This window comes from Saccopteryx bilineata, chromosome 4 (assembly GCF_036850765.1).
Source record: "Saccopteryx bilineata isolate mSacBil1 chromosome 4, mSacBil1_pri_phased_curated, whole genome shotgun sequence".
Taxonomy (NCBI): domain Eukaryota; kingdom Metazoa; phylum Chordata; class Mammalia; order Chiroptera; family Emballonuridae; genus Saccopteryx; species Saccopteryx bilineata.
In genome coordinates, this window is record NC_089493.1 from 297,828,650 (window position 1) to 297,848,997 (window position 20,348).

At 55.5% G+C, this 20,348-nt stretch overlaps 2 protein-coding genes and 1 pseudogene across 8 annotated transcripts in view; 2 read left to right on the forward strand and 1 right to left on the reverse strand.

Annotated features, from left to right (window-relative positions):
• Nucleotides 1-1,940: 1,940 nt before the first annotated feature.
• Nucleotides 1,941-18,023, reverse strand: LYRM1 (LYR motif containing 1). 7 transcript variants are annotated; one of them, XM_066275923.1, is made up of 4 exons: nt 17,880-18,023; nt 11,887-12,046; nt 6,356-6,448; nt 1,941-2,592 (listed from the first exon to the last, which is right to left on the reverse strand). In XM_066275923.1, the coding sequence occupies exons 2-4, from the start codon at nt 12,043-12,045 to the stop codon at nt 2,476-2,478; spliced, it is 369 nt and encodes a 122-aa protein (XP_066132020.1). In that variant the 5' UTR covers nt 12,046; nt 17,880-18,023; the 3' UTR covers nt 1,941-2,475. The 7 variants fall into 7 exon arrangements, with proteins under 7 accessions (XP_066132020.1, XP_066132019.1, XP_066132016.1 ...); XM_066275922.1 differs by having other exon boundaries at nt 11,887-12,052; XM_066275919.1 differs by having other exon boundaries at nt 17,687-18,023.
• Nucleotides 3,217-6,117, forward strand: LOC136334973 (dynein assembly factor with WD repeat domains 1 pseudogene; annotated as a pseudogene).
• A 176-nt stretch (nt 18,024-18,199) lies between the features above and the next one.
• The window catches only part of DCUN1D3 (defective in cullin neddylation 1 domain containing 3), a 38,438-nt gene continuing 36,289 nt past the window's right edge, over nt 18,200-20,348 (forward strand). The window contains exon 1 of the mRNA XM_066275925.1: nt 18,200-18,389. The gene's annotated coding sequence lies outside the window, so the exon portion shown is untranslated. The remainder of the gene's footprint in view (nt 18,390-20,348) is intronic.

Consider the following 20,348-nt stretch of genomic DNA (forward strand, 5'->3'; position numbering starts at 1 on the left):
GACACACAGGCCCCACCACCTCAGCAGGGCTCCCAAGCCCCTCCGCGCTCTCTCTCTCTCTCTCTCTCTGCACTCTCCAGCAAAACAGGCTGGGGGGGGAGCCCTTCTCCAGCAAACAACAGCCCCTCCCAAGCAGGAAGGCAATCTGCAATCTGCCCTGGAGGGCAAGCACCCACAGCCTTCCAGACTAGATGTGCACAGGACGCTGCCCCAATACAAGCAGGAAAACTTAAGAAAAACCATGTTTACCCAGCACCTGAGAGGACCCCGCTTTCAACACTGCAGCCGGGTCGGAGCGGAGGTCTGTGTGGCTGCAGCGCCTGGCCGTTCTCCAGTCACCTGCTGTGTCCCCGCTGGGGAGTTAGCTGATGTTCTGATGAGTCTTAGCTTTGGCCCTGGCCGGTGGGCTGTGGTACAGCATGGCCTGGCGTGTGGACGTCCCGGGTTCGATTCCCGGCCAGGACACACAGGATACACGCCCATCTGCTTCACCCCGTCCCCCCCAGCCTCTCTCTCTCTCTCTCTCTCTCTCTCTCTCTTCCCATTGTTTTTTTTTTTTTTTTCTGAAGTTGGAAACAGAGAGGCAATCAGACAGACTCCCGCATGCGCCCGACCAGGATCCACCTGGCACGTCCACCAGGGGGTGATGCTCTATCCATCCAGGGCGTCGCTCTGTTGCAACCAGAGCCACTCTAGCGCCTGAGGCAGAGGCCATGGAGCCATCCCCAGTGCCCGGGCCATCTCTGTTCCATTGGAGCCTTGGCTGCGGGACAGGAAGAGAGACAGAGAGGAAGGAGAGGGGGAGGGGTGGAGAAGCAGATGGGCACCTCTCCTGTGTGCCCTGGCCGGGAATCGAACCCGGACTTCCGCACGCCAGGCCGACGCTCTACCACTGAGCAAACCGGCCAGGGCTCCCTGTTCGTTTTGAATGAGTATCTGTGTGACAAAGGAGTAAGTAGTTATGGGCAGGAAGTTAACTGCTGCTCTGTGGTCAGGCAGCCAGTTTGGGAAACAATACAAAGACCCAAATCAATAGCGATTTGCATTTACTGGTGACACCCATGCCCTCCGGAGGTAAGGAGTGCCAGACAGGGACAGCTGGCCTGGGACTCCCGCCTGACCCCACCCGCGTGGGAGAGTGAGCCCTGTACATCCCGTGTGCTTCCATCTCTCCTTGTCCCTCTTCTGTTCTGATGTCACTGAAGGCCAGCTCTGCCCTTGCACGTTTCAATTATGTTAAGCCCAAGTACTTATAACGATGTAGCAGAAATTTCAAGTAAGCCGTTCGAGTTACAATTCTATTAAATGTGCAGATGCTGTTACGCCCGTGTATGTGCTTTAAGGTAGAGCACGGGTCCCCAAACTACGGCCCGTGGGCCACATGCCCATGAGACCATTTATCCGGCCCTCGCCGCACTTCCGGAAGGAGTACCTCTTTCATTGGTGGTCAGTGAGAGACGCAAAGCATGGCATCACTCACATACAGTACTACTTCCAGTGACGTGGGACGCACGCCTCACAGCTCCGGAAGCACGTCACATCACTTGTTACATCTAGCAGTGACAAATATGGAACCGGACATTGACCATCTCATTAGCCAAAAGCAGGCCCATAGTTCCCATTGAAATACTGGTCAGTTTATTGATTTAAACTTACTTGTTCTTTACTTTAAATATTGTATTTGTTCTTGTTTTGTTTTTCTACTTTAAAATAAGATATGTGCAGTGTGCATAGGGATTTGTTCATAGTTTTTTTTATAGTCTGGCCCTCCAATGGTCTGAGGGACAGTGAACTGGCCCCCTGTGTAAAAAGTTTGGGGACCCCTGTGGTAGAGCAAACAGAGGCATTTAACCGAGACGTGCTTCTGGGTATGTGTGTACGAGAGGCAGGGATGGCTCTCCTAAAATTCCCACGAGAAACCATCCTCAATCAAACTGATGCACTTTTTAAGGGGTATTTATCTGGAAATTGGAAGGGTCAAAAGACAACAAAACACACAAAAGCAGCTCAATTTTAAGCAAATCTATAACTTAAAAAAAAAAGCCAGAAGGTATTCTGAGGGAGGCGTATTGTTCGACAGCAGCTGTGAGGGCCCCCAGCAGCTGGGCAGTCTCCCTGCAGCAGCGAGCAGGTCTCCCACGGCCTCTGCCACCAGAAGCCTGTCTGTCTGTCTCCCTGCAGCAGCGAGCAGGTCTCCCACGGCCTCTGCCACCAGAAGCCTGTCTGTCTGTCTTTACCTTTCTCCACAGACCTCACTTGTTTCCAAATGACACTTCAGGGGACGCCAGGACCGTGACCTCGAGACCAGGTCGTCCGTCCACCCAGGCAGCAAGGCCCGACACGCGCGAACATCCACACGTGGCAAGGATTTTAAGAAGAGGCTTGAATTTCTGCCCCAACCAAGAAGGGTTCTGTCGTCCAGTTTACATTCAACACCGACGGCCCATCATTCTGAGGAATGGGATGTTCTCCGGATTAGGAAACCTCATCCTGAGACTTCAGGTACACCGGCTTGGAGAGTCTCCTCAGTTTCTCCTGGCCTCGAAGTCCCCGGCCTCGTGGTGTGGCCAGCCCCATCGGAGGCAGATGAATCTGAATAAAAAAGAACAATAATAATGGTGATATTAAGAAATACCCTCACTGCAGCAGCTTCTCTTCAGTGAGGATCTACTAAACAGCACACTTTCTGCTCAGCACTGAATCTACACGGCGTAGATTTACAACCCTTACGGCCCTGCACACGTCACTCCCACAACCCTCTCAGGAGGAAGGAGAGCAACAGAGACGGGTGAGAAAACAGCCTCAGAAGTTACAACTTGCTCAAGATTACACTCTCTGTGGTGGAGGCGGGATTTGAACCCAGGTCTGTCTCACGCTGCAGCTTGTGCTCCTCTGTGCTGCGCTGCGAGCACGGAGGAAAGAAACAGCCACAAATCAGTGAAATGAAAATGCAAAGAAGGCAAGGAAAAAAGTGCATGCACAAAAATGCTGGGTGCACAGCAGCAAACTGGGACCAGCCTATGTGCCCCCAGAGGGCACCGGTGAGATGACAGCGGGTCCCACACGGGGTCTCAGAGCGGGCACCACAGCAGGTGCCACAGCGGGCCCCACAGCGGGCACAAGGCAACCACATCAAAGAGGGAGGCAGCGCCGTCCAGGACCATGAAGTGAAATAAAGAGGCAACAAACAGTACGCCAGGATCACACGTACTTTAGAAAATGTAGACTGCCAGGAACTATGCTGGAATAGGAGGGGAGAATCGAAGGCCAAACCCGCTGGCTTGTGTGGTCTCAGACCAGCACGGACGTCCCTGCCCTGGTGGGAGCGACAGAGCCGGAGCCTCCTAACCGTTTGTGATCAGACCTCCCGAGACGTTTGATGCAGAGATGACGAGCAGCTCAGGCAGCTTGGCCACCACGCGCCACCTTTTCAAGGTCCTCAGGGCACACGTACCACCACTGACCAAGGTGGCACTTAATGAATCAGGCTCTTGCTTTATCACCAAACCTGCAGTCGGGGACGGCGCGTCTGGGAGCCGCTGCACACCCTGCATGGCCACGGGAATGTGGTGTGCCCACAGCGCTCAACAACCCTTATGGTGACAAAGCTGCCACTGGGCCCTTCGGTGACCACCTGCAGGGTCACAGCAGAGACAGGGTGTTTAGCATTCAACCCTCACAGCACGTCGTGGCTACAGGAAGTGTGGGCACCAGAGTCACCTGTGGGACACGGAGAATGGAGAGGAAGCACTCACTTTCACCGGACATTCCGCTGAAGCCGTCCCCTTGTCCTTCACCTCAGGGGACAGGGTCACCTCGGGGTCTTTAGACCACACAGCTGTAGTATGGAACCCTCGGACCGGAAGGAAGGTGTGCACCGTAACTGGTCGTGGTGCTGAGATTGGCAGTGCTGTATGCACTGGGGCTGCTCTAAGATAGAGCCGGGCTCTGTGGACAGAGCTTCTGGGCTGTGGATGCTACGAACGTAACGAACGGCACGTGTCTGGCAACGTTGACAGGCCACAAGGATGGAACAGTAGCTGTTTCGATTACACTAGAAAGCTCATCGCAACTGCTCCAGCTGATAAGACAGCAAGAATCTTCAGCGCAGTCACAAGAAAATGCTTTGCTAAATCGGAAGGTCATGAAGGTGAGATTTCACAGATTTCTTTCAACCCCCAAGGGCACCGTCTTCTAACGGGCAGCTCTGACGACAGTGAGGATCTGGGATGCTCAGACGGGTCAGAGCCTCCAGGGGCTGGAGGGGCACACCCACGACATCTTTCCTGTGCTGTCAACTACGAAGGGAACAGAGCCTCACAGGCGGCAGGGGTCACGCCCGCAGGACGTGGCCTGGATCCTCACAGGCGGCAGGGGTCACGCCCGCAGGACGTGGCCTGGATCCTCACAGGCGGCAGGGGTCACGCCCGCAGGACGTGGCCTGGATCCTCACAGGTGGCAGGGGTCACGCCCGCAGGACGTGGCCTGGATCCTCACAGGTGGCAGGGATCACGCCTGCAGGACGTGGCCTGGATCCTCACAGGTGGCAGGGATCATGCCCGCAGGACGTGGCCTGGATCCTCACAGGTGGCAGGGGTCACGCCCGCAGGACGTGGCCTGGATCCTCACAGGCGGCAGGGATCACGCCCGCAGGACGTGGCCCGAAGGAAGAACGCCAGTGGATGAACACACTCGCGAGCAATGGGAACAGACTGGAGCGTCACGAGTGGCATTCAGGCTATTTTGATATTTCATGTTTCCCCTTTTTCCACGAGTCAACTGTTTATACACAGTCCTTAGCTTCGCAGATATGACTATTAAGACTGATGAAGTTACGTCATTTCTTGATATTATCTGATGGAGATGACAGGAAACAGCATACTGTTTGGAAAATGTCACTGGTTATTTCCATTTTATTTTTTTAATAACATCACAATCCTGATAAATGAAACCAGAGTAATTTAACAATGTGTCTTCTTGATTCTTCTTTGAAGGCTGGTTATTTTAATTTCTGTTGAATAACGTTCTTGGAGAAATTCTTTGTGCATTGTACATAGGTATTTAGAATGTGTTTTTAGGGGGACAGTATGTTAAATACGTGGTTGAAAGTGTTATGATTTAATTAGTTTACTTTTTCCAGCTAAGAATGAAAAAGGAAACTTTGGAATAGAAGATTAATCTTCCTTCTTTCACATTCAAGAATGTATTCCCCTACCCTAAAAATGTTGAGGACTTATACCAAATAAAATTAAGGCAGCACACAGTGAAAAAAAAAAATTAAAAGGAAAAATGAAAATATATGCATATGAGTTAAGAAAAAAAGAAAAGACAAGGATATATTATCAAACTGTTAGGTTGAGCCAATAAAACTGCCATTTCCTAGGTCAAGGGTGGAAAATTGGCAATTTCATATGGTCAATCCAAAGTGATAGGTGAGCCTGACCTGTGGTGGCGCAGTGGATAAAGCATCGACCTGGAAATGCTGAGGTCGCTGGTTCGAAACCCTGGGCTTGCCTGGTCAAGGCCCATATGGGAGTTGATGCTTCCCGCTCCTCCCCCCTTCTCTCTCTCTCTCTCTCTCTCCTCTCTCTCTCTCCTCTCTCTCTCTCTCCTCTCTCTAAAATAAATAAAAACTTTAAAAAAAAGAAACGAAGTGATAGAGGGTCACTTCCCCAGGGGGCAGGTTTTTGACAGATTCCACTTTCTACCTTATGCATTCCTTAAATGTTTGAATTTTCTTCTTTTAAATAACAACCTTGTCTTATATAATAAGAAAATTTTCTTTCTTTTTTTTTTTTTAGCGAGACAGACAGAAACAGAGGGACAGATAGAGACAGACAGGAAGGGAGAGAGACGAGAAGCATCAATCATCAGTTTTTCGTTGCGGCACCTTAGTTCATTGACTGCTTTCTCATATGTGCCTTGACCTGGGGAAGGTGGGGCTGCAGCACAGCAAGTGACCCCTTGCTCAAACCAGCGACCTTGGGCTCAAGCCAGCGGCCATGGGGTCATGTCTATGATCCCACACTCAAGCCGGCGACCTTGGGGTTTCAAACCTGGGTCCTCTGCTTCCTGGTCCTCCGCCCCACCCACTGCGCCACCGCCTGGTCAGGCGATAATGACCTCTTTCCATACAAAGAGAAAGCTCCGTGAATGTGAGCTGGTTTTCTGTTCCATCCGTGGGAGAGCTGCAGGGTGGAAGTCAGGCGTTCACTGACCCTGCGGTCAGCTGTGACGAGCTGGCAGCAGGCGAGGGCAGCCGGTTTCCAACCTGCCTCTGATGGCAGCTCTAGACTTCTCAGCCAACACCCGACAGGACGAGTACCGGCCACCTGCTGAGCGGGGTCCCGCTTACCGGCCGTGGATAAGGGTTCTGGTAATGCAGTCCGATCTCGATCCTGGCCGTGCACTCACTGATACACTGCTTGATCAGCTCTGCGTCCGTGAGCTGGAAAGAGAGAGAAACGGGCTAGGTATAGGTGTGCTGAAACGCTTTCCATTCACCAGCCTGTAAATTAGTAAAATTTGGATAATTCAAAAAACCAAAAGCAACTCAATGTAAAATTTACTGTGGATTAAACTTAAAAAAAAAAATCCCTCTTCACCCTACACCTCTTGGTTCCACTCAGGACACAACGAGGAGCAGATTCTTGTTGGCCCTCTGGCCGCAGTCTCCGTGGACACCAGCGCACATGAAGACACTCCGTGTCGTCCTCCCCCCCCCCCCGCAGTCTCCGTGGACACCAGCGCACATGAAGACACTCGGTGCCCCCCCCCGCAGTCTCCGTGGACACCAGCGCACATGAAGACACTCGGTGCCCCCCCCCGCAGTCTCCGTGGACACCAGCGCACATGAAGACACTCGGTGCCCCCTCGCCCGCAGTCTCCGTGGACACCAGCGCACATGAAGACACTCGGTGCCCCCCCCCCCGCAGTCTCCGTGGACACCAGCGCACATGAAGACACTCGGTGCCCCCCCCCCGCAGTCTCCGTGGACACCAGCGCACATGAAGACACTCGGTGCCCCCCCCGCAGTCTCCGTGGACACCAGCGCACGTGAAGACACTCGGTGCCCCCCCCGCAGTCTCCGTGGACACCAGCGCACGTGAAGACACTCGGTGCCCTCCCCCCCGCAGTCTCCGTGGACACCAGCGCACGTGAAGACACTCGGTGCCCCCCCCCCCCCGCAGTCTCCGTGGAGCCCAGCGTACATGAAGACACTCGGTGCCCCCCCCCCCGCAGTCTCCGTGGACACCAGCGTACATGAAGACACTCGGTGCCCCCCCCACAGTCTCCGTGGACACCAGCGCATGTGAAGACACTCGGTGCCCCCCCCCCGCAGTCTCCGTGGACACCAGCGCACGTGAAGACACTCGGTGCCCCCCCCCCGCAGTCTCCGTGGAGCCCAGCGCACGTGAAGACACTCGGTGCCCCCCCCCCCCGCAGTCTCCGTGGAGCCCAGCGTACATGAAGACACTCGGTGCCCCCCCCCCGCAGTCTCCGTGGAGCCCAGCGTACGTGAAGACACTCGGTGCCCCCCCCGCAGTCTCCGTGGAGCCCAGCGTACGTGAAGACACTCGGTGCCCCCCCCAGCAGTCTCCGTGGACACCAGTGTACGTGAAGACACTCGGTGCCCCCCCCGCAGTCTCCGTGGACACCAGCGCACGTGAAGACACTCGGTGCCCCCCCGCCCGCAGTCTCCGTGGACACCAGCGCACATGAAGACACTCGGTGCCCCCCCCGCAGTCTCCGTGGACACCAGCGTACATGAAGACACTCAGTGCCCGCCCCCCCCAGTCTCCGTGGACACCAGCGCACATGAAGACACTCGGTGCCCCCCCCCCCGCAGTCTCCGTGGACACCAGCGTACGTGAAGACACTCGGTGCCCCCCCCCGCAGTCTCCGTGGACACCAGCGCACGTGAAGACACTCGGTGCCCCCCCCCGCAGTCTCCGTGGACACCAGCGTACGTGAAGACACTCGGTGCCCCCCCCCGCAGTCTCCGTGGAGCCCAGCGTACGTGAAGACACTCGGTGCCCCCCCCCCCCGCAGTCTCCGTGGACACCAGCGCACATGAAGACACTCGGTGCCCGCCCCCCCAGTCTCCGTGGACACCAGCGCACATGAAGACACTCGGTGCCCCCCCCGCAGTCTCCGTGGACACCAGCGTACATGAAGACACTCGGTGCCCGCCCCCCCCAGTCTCCGTGGACACCAGCGCACATGAAGACACTCGGTGCCCGCCCCCCCCAGTCTCCGTGGACACCAGCGTACATGAAGACACTCGGTGCCCCCCCCTCCGCAGTCTCCGTGGACACCAGCGCACGTGAAGACACTCGGTGCCCCCCCCGCAGTCTCCGTGGACACCAGCGCACATGAAGACACTCGGTGCCCGCCCCCGCAGTCTCCGTGGACACCAGCGCACGTGAAGACACTCGGTGCCCCCCCCCGCAGTCTCCGTGGACACCAGCGCACATGAAGACACTCGGTGCCCGCCCCCGCAGTCTCCGTGGACACCAGCGCACATGAAGACACTCGGTGCCCGCCCCCGCAGTCTCCGTGGACACCAGCGCACATGAAGACACTCGGTGCCCGCCCCCGCAGTCTCCGTGGACACCAGCGCATGTGAAGACACTCGGTGCCCGCCCCCGCAGTCTCCGTGGACACCAGCGCACATGAAGACACTCGGTGCCCGCCCCCCCGCAGTCTCCGTGGACACCAGCGTACATGAAGACACTCGGTGCCCGCCCCCCGCAGTCTCCGTGGACACCAGCGTACATGAAGACACTCGGTGCCCGCCCCTCCGCAGTCTCCGTGGACACCAGCGCACATGAAGACACTCGGTGCCCCCCCCCCGCAGTCTCCGTGGACACCAGCGTACATGAAGACACTCGGTGCCCGCCCCCCCGCAGTCTCCGTGGACACCAGCGCACGTGAAGACACTCGGTGCCCGCCCCCGCAGTCTCCGTGGACACCAGCGCACATGAAGACACTCGGTGCCCGCCCCCGCAGTCTCCGTGGACACCAGCGCACATGAAGACACTCGGTGCCCGCCCCCGCAGTCTCCGTGGACACCAGCGTACATGAAGACACTCAGGTTTCTCTTCTTTCACAAATGACATCCCCCCTTGTTCTGAATGAGCCTTGCTTCCTCCACTATGAACCTGACGCTGCTTCCGTATTTGCGCAGGTAAAACTGTCCTGTTCTCTTGAACAGCCGCACCAGAGTCCAACTTAAGGCTGTCCTGTAATCGAACCCACCTTCTCACGGGCATTTGTTATTCCAGTCTTTGTCATTATAAATAACTCTTGTTATGAATCCCTCTAAATCTTTTTTTGCTCATATGCAAATATATGCAAATTTATCTAACCGATAAAGTGTATGTTCATGCATTTTTAATTCGAAAACATACTTTTTGCTGGTCTGACCCAAAAAAATAGGTATAATTTTCATTCACTCACACCAGACAGGGATGGTGTTGGCTATTGTCATTTTTTTAATCTGACAATCTCAGGGAAAAGAGGTCAGTGTCCCCACTGAACAGTCAGGTGTTGCATGTTTTAAAAATCCTCGTGGCACCCCGGGGGACAATCAGTGCTCTAAGAGGCTGAACCACTTGAAATTCCTACGAGCAAGCTATCAAGTAGATTCCCAAACCCAGATGGACAGTCTTCTTCACATCGTCACCACGTGGGTCAGACTTGACCCCACAGTGTCAGGAAGTGCCGTCTAGACACCCCCGGGCGAGACACTGCAGAATGATTCATCTCGCATCTTGACGCCTTGCGGTAGTCCCGTTTCAAGTAGAAGAATGACAAGTTCATTCTGAGAAACAGGAAGCTGTGAGGTCGTCAAGGGGGAGAGCCTCTCTTACTGAGGGTGCTGAGTGAGTCACCACGTGGCTCTGCTCAAAGTCTGCAAGTGGCCTCCAGCAGCCAGGCTGGGACCCCACCAGCCCCGGTGTCGCCCACGGGGAGGCCGCGCCGAGGTTGCTGGTACCCGGTGGCACCTCCTGGAGCAGAGGAGAGCTCGCTGTGCACGGAGCCCCTGCTGGCTCCGTCTCCTAACCTCTGTGCTGCTTTGACATCCACCTTGTGACATGTCACCTTCCTTCCCGTTTGCCTCTTAGGATTCGAGCAATCCAGGAGCTACCTCTGAATTCCGATCAAGCTCTGAAAGCAAGTTATGTTACAAGAAAATAGTTCGTATCTGCCTGCCTGAGGGGTGGGGGTCAAGAGAGCCCCTGACACGGCGGTGGTCAGGGGGCTCAGGGCCTCCTGGGCTCCACCTGTCCATCTGAACGAGTCTGGGTCCGAGTTCTCCAGATCCCGTTGTTCGGAGGATGCCTGTGTGATTCTGCCGATCTACACACCGCCCTGAGCTCTGTCTTTGAACGGACCCTCCTAAGCACAGCATTTGTGAAACTACCTGAGGCTGTATTTTCTTTCTAACACGTGGTAAAACAAGCACACAGGTTAGCATGAAAAGCCCATGTACTGCCCTCAACAAAACAGAATCTTACTCATGTGCTGTCACGGGCACACAGGTGCTGTCTCACACCACACTGGGCCCATGTGAGCAGCAGCAGTTGAATGATTGATTACTCTGCCATAAGGAACCCCAAATGTCCTGTGCAGTCCTCGGGTGAGTGAGCCTGCAGGCGCTGACCGGGCACATGCAGCTGTGACATCCCCCAGCGCCAGGCTGGGTGGACGCCGTGAGGCCACGGTCCCTGCCTTGGCCGTGAGGGTGGCACCACTCTGACCCATCGAGCTACAGAGAAGGCACACTGGTACCTAATCAACCCCTATATTCAGAGAAGTCAGAGCCCACCCCCTCCAGCTGGTGGCTGAATGTGCAGAGAAGACAGGGCCAAATGGAGACAGAGACGGGTCAGAGAGGCAAAAATAGAGAGAGAGGTGTCGGGAAGTTCCACGAGGGGACAGCAACAGCACCGAGTCCACGAGACCCCGACCGAGGCGAGGCCGGGAGCTGGGCGCCTCCTCCGTGCTGACCCGGGCACCGTGCCAGGCAGTGCTCAGCAGTGATCGGACCGAGGAGAGGCCGGGAGCTGGGCACCTCCTCCGTGCTGAGCCGGGCACCGTGCCAGGCAGTGCTCAGCAGTGATCGGACCGAGGAGAGGCCGGGAGCTGGGCGCCTCCTCCATGCTGACCCGGGCACCGTGCCAGGCAGTGCTCAGCAGTGATCGGACCTAGGAGAGGCCGGGAGCTGGGCGCCTCCTCCGTGCTGACCCGGGCACCGTGCCAGGTAGTGCTCGGCAGTGATCGGACCGAGGCAGATCGAGCCTCTTAGAAATGGTTTTTGGCTCCCTGGTCTGTCCAGGTTGTGCGTTTCCATTAAACCAGGTCACAGGAGCACTATTTTACCCACTTCTGTGGTCCCAGCAAGCAATCTCAGTAACGCTACCCAGAGAGGCTGGAGTTCAGAGCTAAGCTATGCAGGGAACCATGTCTCAACCCTAGTCCTTTCTCTCGGAATACTGGCTTTCCGTGGTTTGTGAACTGAAAAAAGAAACCAGAACAAAACACTAACTGCACCCCTCCTGTGGGAGGCGTCCACACAGACAGTGTGTGAGGGACAGTCCCGCCCCGAAAATGTCCCCTGGCCCCACCTGGTCCCCGGGCTCAGGGTCTTCTGAGAACGCAGAGCTACTTACCAGCCGGACCGAGACCTGGAACGAGTGTGGACAGAGGCCCGGGCCAGGCTCTGCTTCCGGGCCGGGCAGGCTGCCCGGGCTGCCGCTTGGGCCCCGTCTGCTCACCCTCTGCGGCCAGGACGGCTCATCGGCTCTCTCCCCTTCGGGACAGAGGACTCGACCACGGGAGCTGCTCCCCGGGGGCAGGGGCCCCAGCAGAGCCACTTACATGCTTGTTTTTCTGGAACAGCGTCCGGGCTTCGGTCAGGATGTACTGCTTCTCTCTGACGGTGTCGGCCGCCTGTCCCGAGGCCGCCTGCCACCCCCGCGCCAGCCTGAAGATGCGGCGGTAGAGGCCGAGGACTTCCCCGCGCGTCGCTGTGCTCATCCTGACCCTCGAAACAGAGGGGAGAGCTTCGTGAAAACCCAGCAGGACGGCGGGCAGCTAGCTAGGCAGACGGACATTAAGAAAAAAAAAGTCAAGCCCTTTAATCAGATTAAAAAGAACTGCTCTTTCTGGACCCGTTTGGGAGCAGTGCCACATGGAGCCGCGGGCCGTGCGCCATCGCCTGTGAGGGTCGCCCACACTGTTGGCCACGACAGCCATTGTTACAAACACGGCAAAAGCAAATACCCTGTCTCTGCACCAGTGCGTGCTTCCCCGAGGGTCCGAGGAACGACGCTGCCGGTGTGAGCTCTGCCAAGACGCCACCCAGACCCGTGCCGAGAAGACACATCATGAATACGTGACTTTTAAGCAGAGGTTGCAAGGTCAGGCTCCTCCAGGGCCGGCCGGGCAGGGAGGACCGCTGCAGAGGACAGCCGGGGGTAGTTGTCCTCAGCCCCAGCCGGCTGCTGCCACATACAGAGGAGGACCCAGGGATGCCGGGTTTCCGGAGAGCCTCACCATTGGCCATCCGGATTTTTAAAATAGGAAATCTCAAATCTCCAATTTGTTACTTTTGAAAATGCACCATGAAAGGCCAAACAGATGTGTGGGCAGCCTCAGTACAAGGTTCATCATGACCTGTTGAAAATGTGTCTCAAAACTGCTGGTCCAGTTCCTCGCCACACAGGAACTGTAGTCGGTGTAACTGGACATGGTTACGATGACGGGAGACCTTGTGGGGCCCCCACCCCCAGGTCTTTACTCTGAAACACCAATGTTTTACGTTCAGACACTTAGCTAAGATCCAACCTAAACACATTTCCTAACGCTAATTTTAAATATTAAATTCCCGTTGTATTTTATTATGAAGTATTTTTGATACACAAACTGATACAGAGGAATAGCCCATATGTTCACAATGAAGCCTAAAGAACAAATGTATCCACAGCTAGAACACTAGATGCCTCTTCCAGATCAAATTCCCCTTCTTCTCTCCTATAAGGAAACACTATCCAATATTTTCCTTTCTAACACATATCTTTACATTTAACATTAAACCACATTGCTTAACAAGTTTAAAAACTCCATATATATACATATACACACACACACACATATACACATACACGTATATACACATATGTAAAGAATTACGTCCTTTTTGCCCACATTTGTAAGATTCCCCCACTCTCCTATGTGGCTCCAGTTCGCACATCCTCACTTGCTGCAGCCTAGTCCACTGTACAACACACCCCATGTGTCGCTCTGCTCCTGAGGACAGCCGGTGTTTCCTTTTTCTTTCACTTTAGCTTATTTCTTTCCTCTTAAACTTAAGTTCAGGAAAGAGGGGAAAGAAACGTCCCCCCACCAGAGGACTCTCACTGTAGTCAGACTTAGGAGTAGGAGCCCTGCCCTGCCCTCAGCAGACGGGCAGCTGGGAAGACGGGAGGACGTCTGGAGAGGAAGCAGCAGGGCCAGACACTGGACACCTCACCCCGCGTCCTCGACTGTCCTCGCACGGGCTCCCCAGGACCAGGATGTAGGCTGCTCACTGCCCCTCGGGAACAGCCAGGTGGGAGGGGTAACCCAAGAAGACTGCAGGCTTGAGGGCAGCACCGAGTTTACGAGACGGTGGCAGCTCAAGAACGTAGATGGGAACTGGCAAGAGGTGTGTTTACCCAGAAGTTCCAAGTACCTGCAAGGAATTCACCGTACAGAGCATTTCTCTCAGATGTGGGTCTGTCCTACTGATTGATCCCTGGCCCCAGTGACTTTTCTTGAGCAATGAGGTATATGAATCAAGGCTTAAACATTTGAGGAAAATCTTGAAAGCACCACTTCACCCAATTCAAAGGTTTACAGGACTAAAGCTATATTCAGCACCAACTCTGATGTTGACGACACTTCAGAGAGAAGGCTTAAAAGGAATTCATGACAAACAAGAACATCGCCTGACCAGGTGGTGGCGCAGTGGATAGAATGTTGGCCTGAGATGCTGAGGACCCAGGTTCGAAACCCCAAGGACACTGGCTTGAGCACGGGCTCACCAGCTTGACGGTGGGATCATAGACATGAGACCATGGTCGCTGGCTTAAGCAAGAGGTCACTGGCTCTGCTGTAGCCCCCATCAAGGCACATATGAGAAAGCAATCAATGAACGAAGGTGCTGCAACAATTGATGCTTCTCTTCTATCTCCCTTTCTGTCTGTCTGTCCCTGTAGCTCTCTCTAAAAACAACAAAAAATCCCCAAGATCACCATGCTTTATGGCTAATTGTTAATAAAAACCAAGATGAGATGATGACACCTTTCCTGTTAAGGAAAAAGGTTTCCTAGTTTCTAGTCTCTCTAAAATTTTATGGTCTCATATGAAAATCTGTGAGTCAGCTCCTGAGAGGCAGGGAGTCTGTACCTAACTTCTGTTAGTGACGGCCTCAATTCCCTGTCCTTCCCCGAGGAGCGGCCCTGAGGACAGTGAAGGTTCAAGGCCTGGCGTCTGAAAACAGCAGTGATCTCCTGACAGCCTCAATTCCCTGTCCTTCCCCGAGGAGCGGCCCTGAGGACAGTGAAGGTTCAAGGCCTGGCGTCTGAAAACAGCAGTGATCTCCTGACGGCCTCAATTCCCTGTCCTTCCCCGAGGAGCGGCCCTGAGGACAGTGAAGGTTCAAGGCCTGGCGTCTGTTAGTGACGGCCTCAATTCCCTGTCCTTCCCCGAGGAGCGGCTCTGGAGGACAGTGAAGGTTCAAGGTCTGCGTCTGAAAACAGCAGAGATCTCCTGACGGCCTCAATTCCCTGTCCTTCCCCGAGGAGCGGCTCTGGAGGACAGTGAAGGTTCAAGGTCTGCGTCTGAAAACAGCAGTGATCTCCTGACGGCCTCAATTCCCTGTCCTTCCCCGAGGAGCGGCCCTGAGGACAGTGAAGGCCCAAGGCCTGGCGTCTGTTAGTGACGGCCTCAATTCCCTGTCCTTCCCCGAGGAGCGGCCCTGAGGACAGTGAGGTCCAAGGTCTGCGTCTGAAAACAGCAGTGATCTCCTGACGGCCTCAATTCCCTGTCCTTCCCCGAGGAGCGGCCCTGAGGACAGTGAAGGTTCAAGGCCTGGCGTCTGTTAGTGACGGCCTCAATTCCCTGTCCTTCCCCGAGGAGCGGCCCTGAGGACAGTGAAGGCCCAAGGTCTGCGTCTGAAAACAGCAGTGATCTCCTGCTAAGTCTTCACTGGGTTCCTTCTATTCCCGAGAACCTGAGCATCAAACTGTAACGAATCACACACTGGACTCTGATACAGGAGCCCTGTAATTAGGGTACCCAAGGTAACAAGCAGAACTAGTAACTGGTACTTACTAGGGCTATTTTCAAAAACACTTTCATTGAAGAGTTTGGAAAACCAATCCTGTCTCTCTCTCCAACATCAGTTGACCCAGAAAACTTAAATCTGTTAGCAGACTAGAGGACTCCATTCACCTGAAGGCACTAAAGTCCAAGCAAATGAAAGCAGGAGTTTATAGCAAAGTAGAGGTTCATTGAGAAAATGGTGCCAAGCCTAGAATCACAGGTAAATTAACCCTAAATGCCCTGGGGCTCTCTAATGGCTTCCAGGGAATGGGTTCCACAGGGAAAAATCAACCATCATGACAACGGATGGGGTTGTGGGTTGTGCTGAAGGGGACTCAGGAGGGAGCAGTCAGCATTGTACCAGGTCCTGACAGCACCCACGGCATTGTTCCCGCAGTCTCATGAAGGTGTGGCCCACAAGATCCTTCTGCTTTGATCCTGGGCGTGGGGGTGAAACAAGTAGAATCAAGATGTTATCTTTAGCTTGATCTCAATGCTTTCTGTAACCAACAGACCTGAGGCTTTGTTCTTCAGTTTCATACCACCTGGACTTTGATGTCCAAACCTCTTAATAATTAAGGCGTGGATAGACAGGAAGGAGAAAGGGTCATGTTAAAGAAATGGAGTTTGAGTGTTGACAATTCGCAGAGAGGGCTAAAGCGTTTCTCCCCGTGGCGTACGATTTACAAGTCTGGCCTACCACTTCCTTATCATTCTTGGAAAAAGGCAAGGGTTTGAAAAAAAAGGCTTCTTTTGTTCTATCCTTATTGGGATCTTTCAGTTCTCTGAGGAAATCATGTTCCTTCATACTTAGAGGAATATACCTCTCTTTCCAGAAGGTTCTCCCCTGGCCTGCTCCCATGTACTCGACCAACTCCTGACACCCTTCAGTTGTCACTGAAACATGATGCCTAGGTGATCCGCATGCCCTCACCCCTCCGCCTCATCCTGTGCACGAGACCACATCTCTCTGTTCATCCGTCCCTTGGCCCTTTTACTTCTTTGTAGCACTGACCACTCAAGAAATAGCTCGTTAACGCCCACCTTCCCCACCGACTCTAACCTTTACAGAGACAGCAACCACAACCACCTCCTAGGGTGCTGAATTCCCAGCACCGAGCAAAGTGCATTATCGGTAGTCAACAAATAAACGTCTGCTGAATAACCAATATTATCTCATGCTGCAGAAAGCTTGTGATTCTTAGAGACAAAATCAGCCAGCTATTAAAGAAAATTTAAAAAGCTCTTTCCCTTCGGTTTACATTGGTCTCTGTCCCTAGGAAGCAGCAGCCTGTCAAATTGAGAGGAAGTGCCTTCTCGCTCCCACGAGGTCTTCCTTCCTCGAGATCGAATGGCTTGGGCCCCATATTTATTCCTCCAGCAACCGATGACCTCCCATTAGTAACTGCAGAGCCGAGGGAGCCCCTTTTCCGTCCTCGCTCGTTTCAGGGGTGGACCTCACCTGCAGGGGGGTCTGCCAGGCCTTCCAGTGCACCCACAACGCGGCCTCCGAACAGGTCCGCCACTTACACGCACCCTTCCCTGCCCAGCAACCAGCCGTCATTTTATTATTATTTTTAAAGTAAGTCACATCCTGTCCCCTTTCTTAACACTGTCCGGGAACATAACAGCCAAACACTCCCCGGGGGGCTGAAAGGCTCTGCTTGGTGGCCCGGGGGGCCGCCTCCCGTCCCGGACGCCCTCCTCCTGGCCCTCTCTGTTCCTGCTCTTCCAGCCGCGGGCCCGCCTGGCCTTTTCTTCCATGACAACCTTCTTCTGTAGCTCCTTTTTCTCGGGTCTTACCCTGTCTTGGGGTGGGGGGCATTTCTCACTTGCTGACCTTTTCCTTCCTTACTGGCCTTTTGGACTTTCTCCTGGAACGGAACAAAGAGACGAAGCTGAGCCTCCATCGGCGGCCGCAGGGGACTGATTGTGACGCCGGCTCCCACGGTCCTAGAGCGTCTCCGTATCCGGTACGGGCCGCCGCTCGGGTCAACCTTCCCCGCCAGGCGTTCTCGTTCTCGTTCTCGCCCCCCTGCGGATGTCCCCGCTAACCCCCCAGCTGCACCTGCATCCGGGGATCCGAAGGGTTCAGGGTGGTCTCGGACGGGCTGCACACCCAGATCCTCCCGTTCCTGGCCGGGAGGGGGCAGGTTCCCGAGGCCAGAGGCGCTGACCCCGAGCCGCCCTCGCCAGCCTGGGTCACACAGGCGCGTCTCCTAGCAACGCCGCCCTCCTCTCCGCCCCATGCCTGCCCTAGCAGAGCCGCCCCAGCCGGCAGTCCCCGCGCCCTCACCCCGCGCACACTCACTCGACGTCAGTCCCGGCGGGCTGCGGGGAGGAGGCGGCGCCGGGGAGCCGAGCCGAGTCGCGGCCGACGGAACTCGGGCAGGTCCGGCAGGCCAGGCCGGACCCATCCACACTGGACGGACCTCGGTGGGAGAACGGTCCCCAGGTCTGGCGTCGTCTCCAGCCTCCCTCTGCGACTTCCCACTCGAGCCCACCTTCCTCCGTGGACCCCAGGCGATCGCCAACTTCATCTGCTCCCTACGTTCCCTTCTCCCTGGGGCTGCCCTGCCCGCCTCTGCCAGCTCGGCCCATGATTCAGCCCAGCGCCTCCGGCTGGCTCCCTCGCTCTTTGCCCTTCAGTGGGCGGCGGTTTCGGACGTCGTGACGCAGTACGTCGTGACGCAACACTCCCCCCCACCACGCCGTTCCCTCCCCCGCCCGGCTACTCCATTCTTCCTCCTGGAGCCGGCGGCGGCCGGTGGGGTTACCGGAAGTGATGCTGCGGGAGGCCGCGGAGGGGGCGGGGCTTCGGGGCGGCCGCGGCCGGCGGGCCGCTGATGAAGAGGAGGCGGCGGCGGCCGTGGTGGAGGCCGAGGCGGCGGCGGCGGCGGCGGCGGCGGGGGTCGGGGGCCGGGAAACGCGAACGGGGATGGTAGGTGGTTTGGACGCGCCGGGCCGCCGTCGTTTCCAGGAAGGGTTGGACTGGAAGAACCTCTGGAGCAACTGTGAGTTGGGGGGTGGGGGGTGAGTTTGGGGGGGGCAGGGGCAGCGCGGGGCGCCCCCGGGGCGCGGGCTGGGGGTCCCCGGGAGAAAGGGGGACGGGGGTGGCGGTGGACGGGGAGGAGTGGGCGTCAGCGCCCGGCCTGGACGGGGGGACCCTCGGGAAGGACAGGAGGTGCGGGGGAGCCTGTGGGGTGTCAGCCGCGGGGCCCCGAGAACTTGCCCGCGGCCCCCGGCGCGCGCCCCGCACCCGCGCCGCCGGCGCTGAGCGCCCCGAGGTGGGAGCCCCCCGGCGGGAGGTGGAGGTGGCGGCGGCGACGGTGGGGGGGCGTGTGCGAGGCTCCGGCTCCCTCCGCCCTCCTCACCCCCCCACTTGAATGTTAAACAGCCGCGGAATGAAAGGGGCTCCCACCTGCAGGCCTGGCTCCGCTCCTTGGCCGGACCCGGTGCCCCTCTGTGCCCGGGCTGGTTGGTGGTCGTGGGGGGCCCGGAGGCGTCGCTGGCTCCCGGATCGGAAGTGGGATGGGGTGACCACTGTCTTGTTTCTTTCTCGTTGCCCCTCCCCCCCGCCCCCTCCTCCCCCTTCCCCCCCCCAAACACGGCCCTGCTTTCCACTGTCGTCTCTGCAGTTAGCTGGTAATGGGGGGGGGGGTCCTTGATTGGATTTGGAAGTAATACTTGCTCTCTCGGTCACCTCCTTGGAATGGGGTGTTCGGTCTCCACCCCAGATGTGAAATGCCAGCCAGCTCTGGCACGACTTTTTGGGTCCAGCGGGTGTGACACATGGGAGGGTACGTCTCAGTGTCTCAGTGTCTCAGTGCCGGGCGCTTCCGATTCAGAGGAACGGATTTCCCTCCTGTGCACCCGGGAATCCCAACGCCCTCCCTCCCTCGCCAGGGTTGCTGACCGGCCTCCCAGCCCAGGAGCCCAAGTCTCTGGGGCGAAATACTTTTTCAGTGTGAAGGATTGACACGGTGTCAACTTCTTTCTAAAATGATTTCGATGTTCGGCTAAATAATGGATTTCTGTTTCTTCTCCACCCACACTTCACGGTGCACTTTACAGAGAACAGAAAACCCTGTATTACTTTTTTGTTTGTTTGTTTGTTTCTACAGTTGGACAATAATAGCTCTTTTATCTTTTTCATTTGTGTGTCTGGCACACAAGTCTTCGGTGGTACACTCGGCTTGTGCTAATTTCCATCTTATTTGGCTGATTCTTGTACAGGTTGGTTTTGGATGAGAAAGTGTCATCTGTTTAGTTTTGTTTTAAAGAAGAATACAAACGAATAACAGATGTGTAAAAAAGTATTTGAAGAAAGCAGGGAATGATTGGAAAGGTCTCTTTATTGATGTGGTGTTGCTTTAAGAAGAATCCCCAAGGGGTGTGGTCCTCCAGCCTGCCACAGGGGTTTCACAGAGAAGTGTGACGACTCCCGACTCCCGTTTCCTTGTTGATCCTTTCCTTTGGAAATCCTCTGTTGAATCTGGAACTCTGCTTTCTGAAGAACTTTTAAGAGATAATATCTCATTTTGGCGATCCTTTGGTGAAAAAGAGGGCATAACTCCTGGGTCTCTGTATCTGGGTGTACATGCATATTGCTGGGAGAATTGTCATAATGGTTCCGTCCTACTCATCAGGTTCTGATAAAACAATAGGATGCTTTAATTGTAGAAGCAATAGAATGCTTTAACAGCATATTTAGGTGTTTCACAGAAATGTCACAAAAGAAAAGAATGACTGCTGCTCTCACTGTAATTACTTTGGAACCATTGAAGAAAAGGTCCAAAATTCATTCATTCAACAAGCTTTTTTTTTTTTTGTATTTTTCTCAACTGAGAAGCAGGGAGGCAAACAAACAGACTCCTGCATGCACTGGACCAGGATCCACCCGGCATGCCCACCGGGGGGTGATGCTCTGCCCATCTGGGGCGTTGCTCTGCTGCAACCAGAGCCATTCTAGC

What these genes read in the sequence shown, in the direction of transcription:
- LYRM1 (XM_066275923.1), bottom strand. Translation starts at nt 12,045, where the DNA reads ATGAGCACAGCGACGCGCGGGGAAGTCCTCGGCCTCTACCGCCGCATC. An exon ending in TGTTCCAGAAAAACAAGCAT is followed by an intron (nt 6,449 to 11,886) that starts GTAAGTGGCTCT and finishes CTCTCTTTCCAG; the next exon opens with CTCACGGACGCAGAGCTGAT. An exon ending in AGAACCCTTATCCACGGCCG is followed by an intron (nt 2,593 to 6,355) that starts GTAAGCGGGACC and finishes TTTTTTATTCAG; the next exon opens with ATTCATCTGCCTCCGATGGG.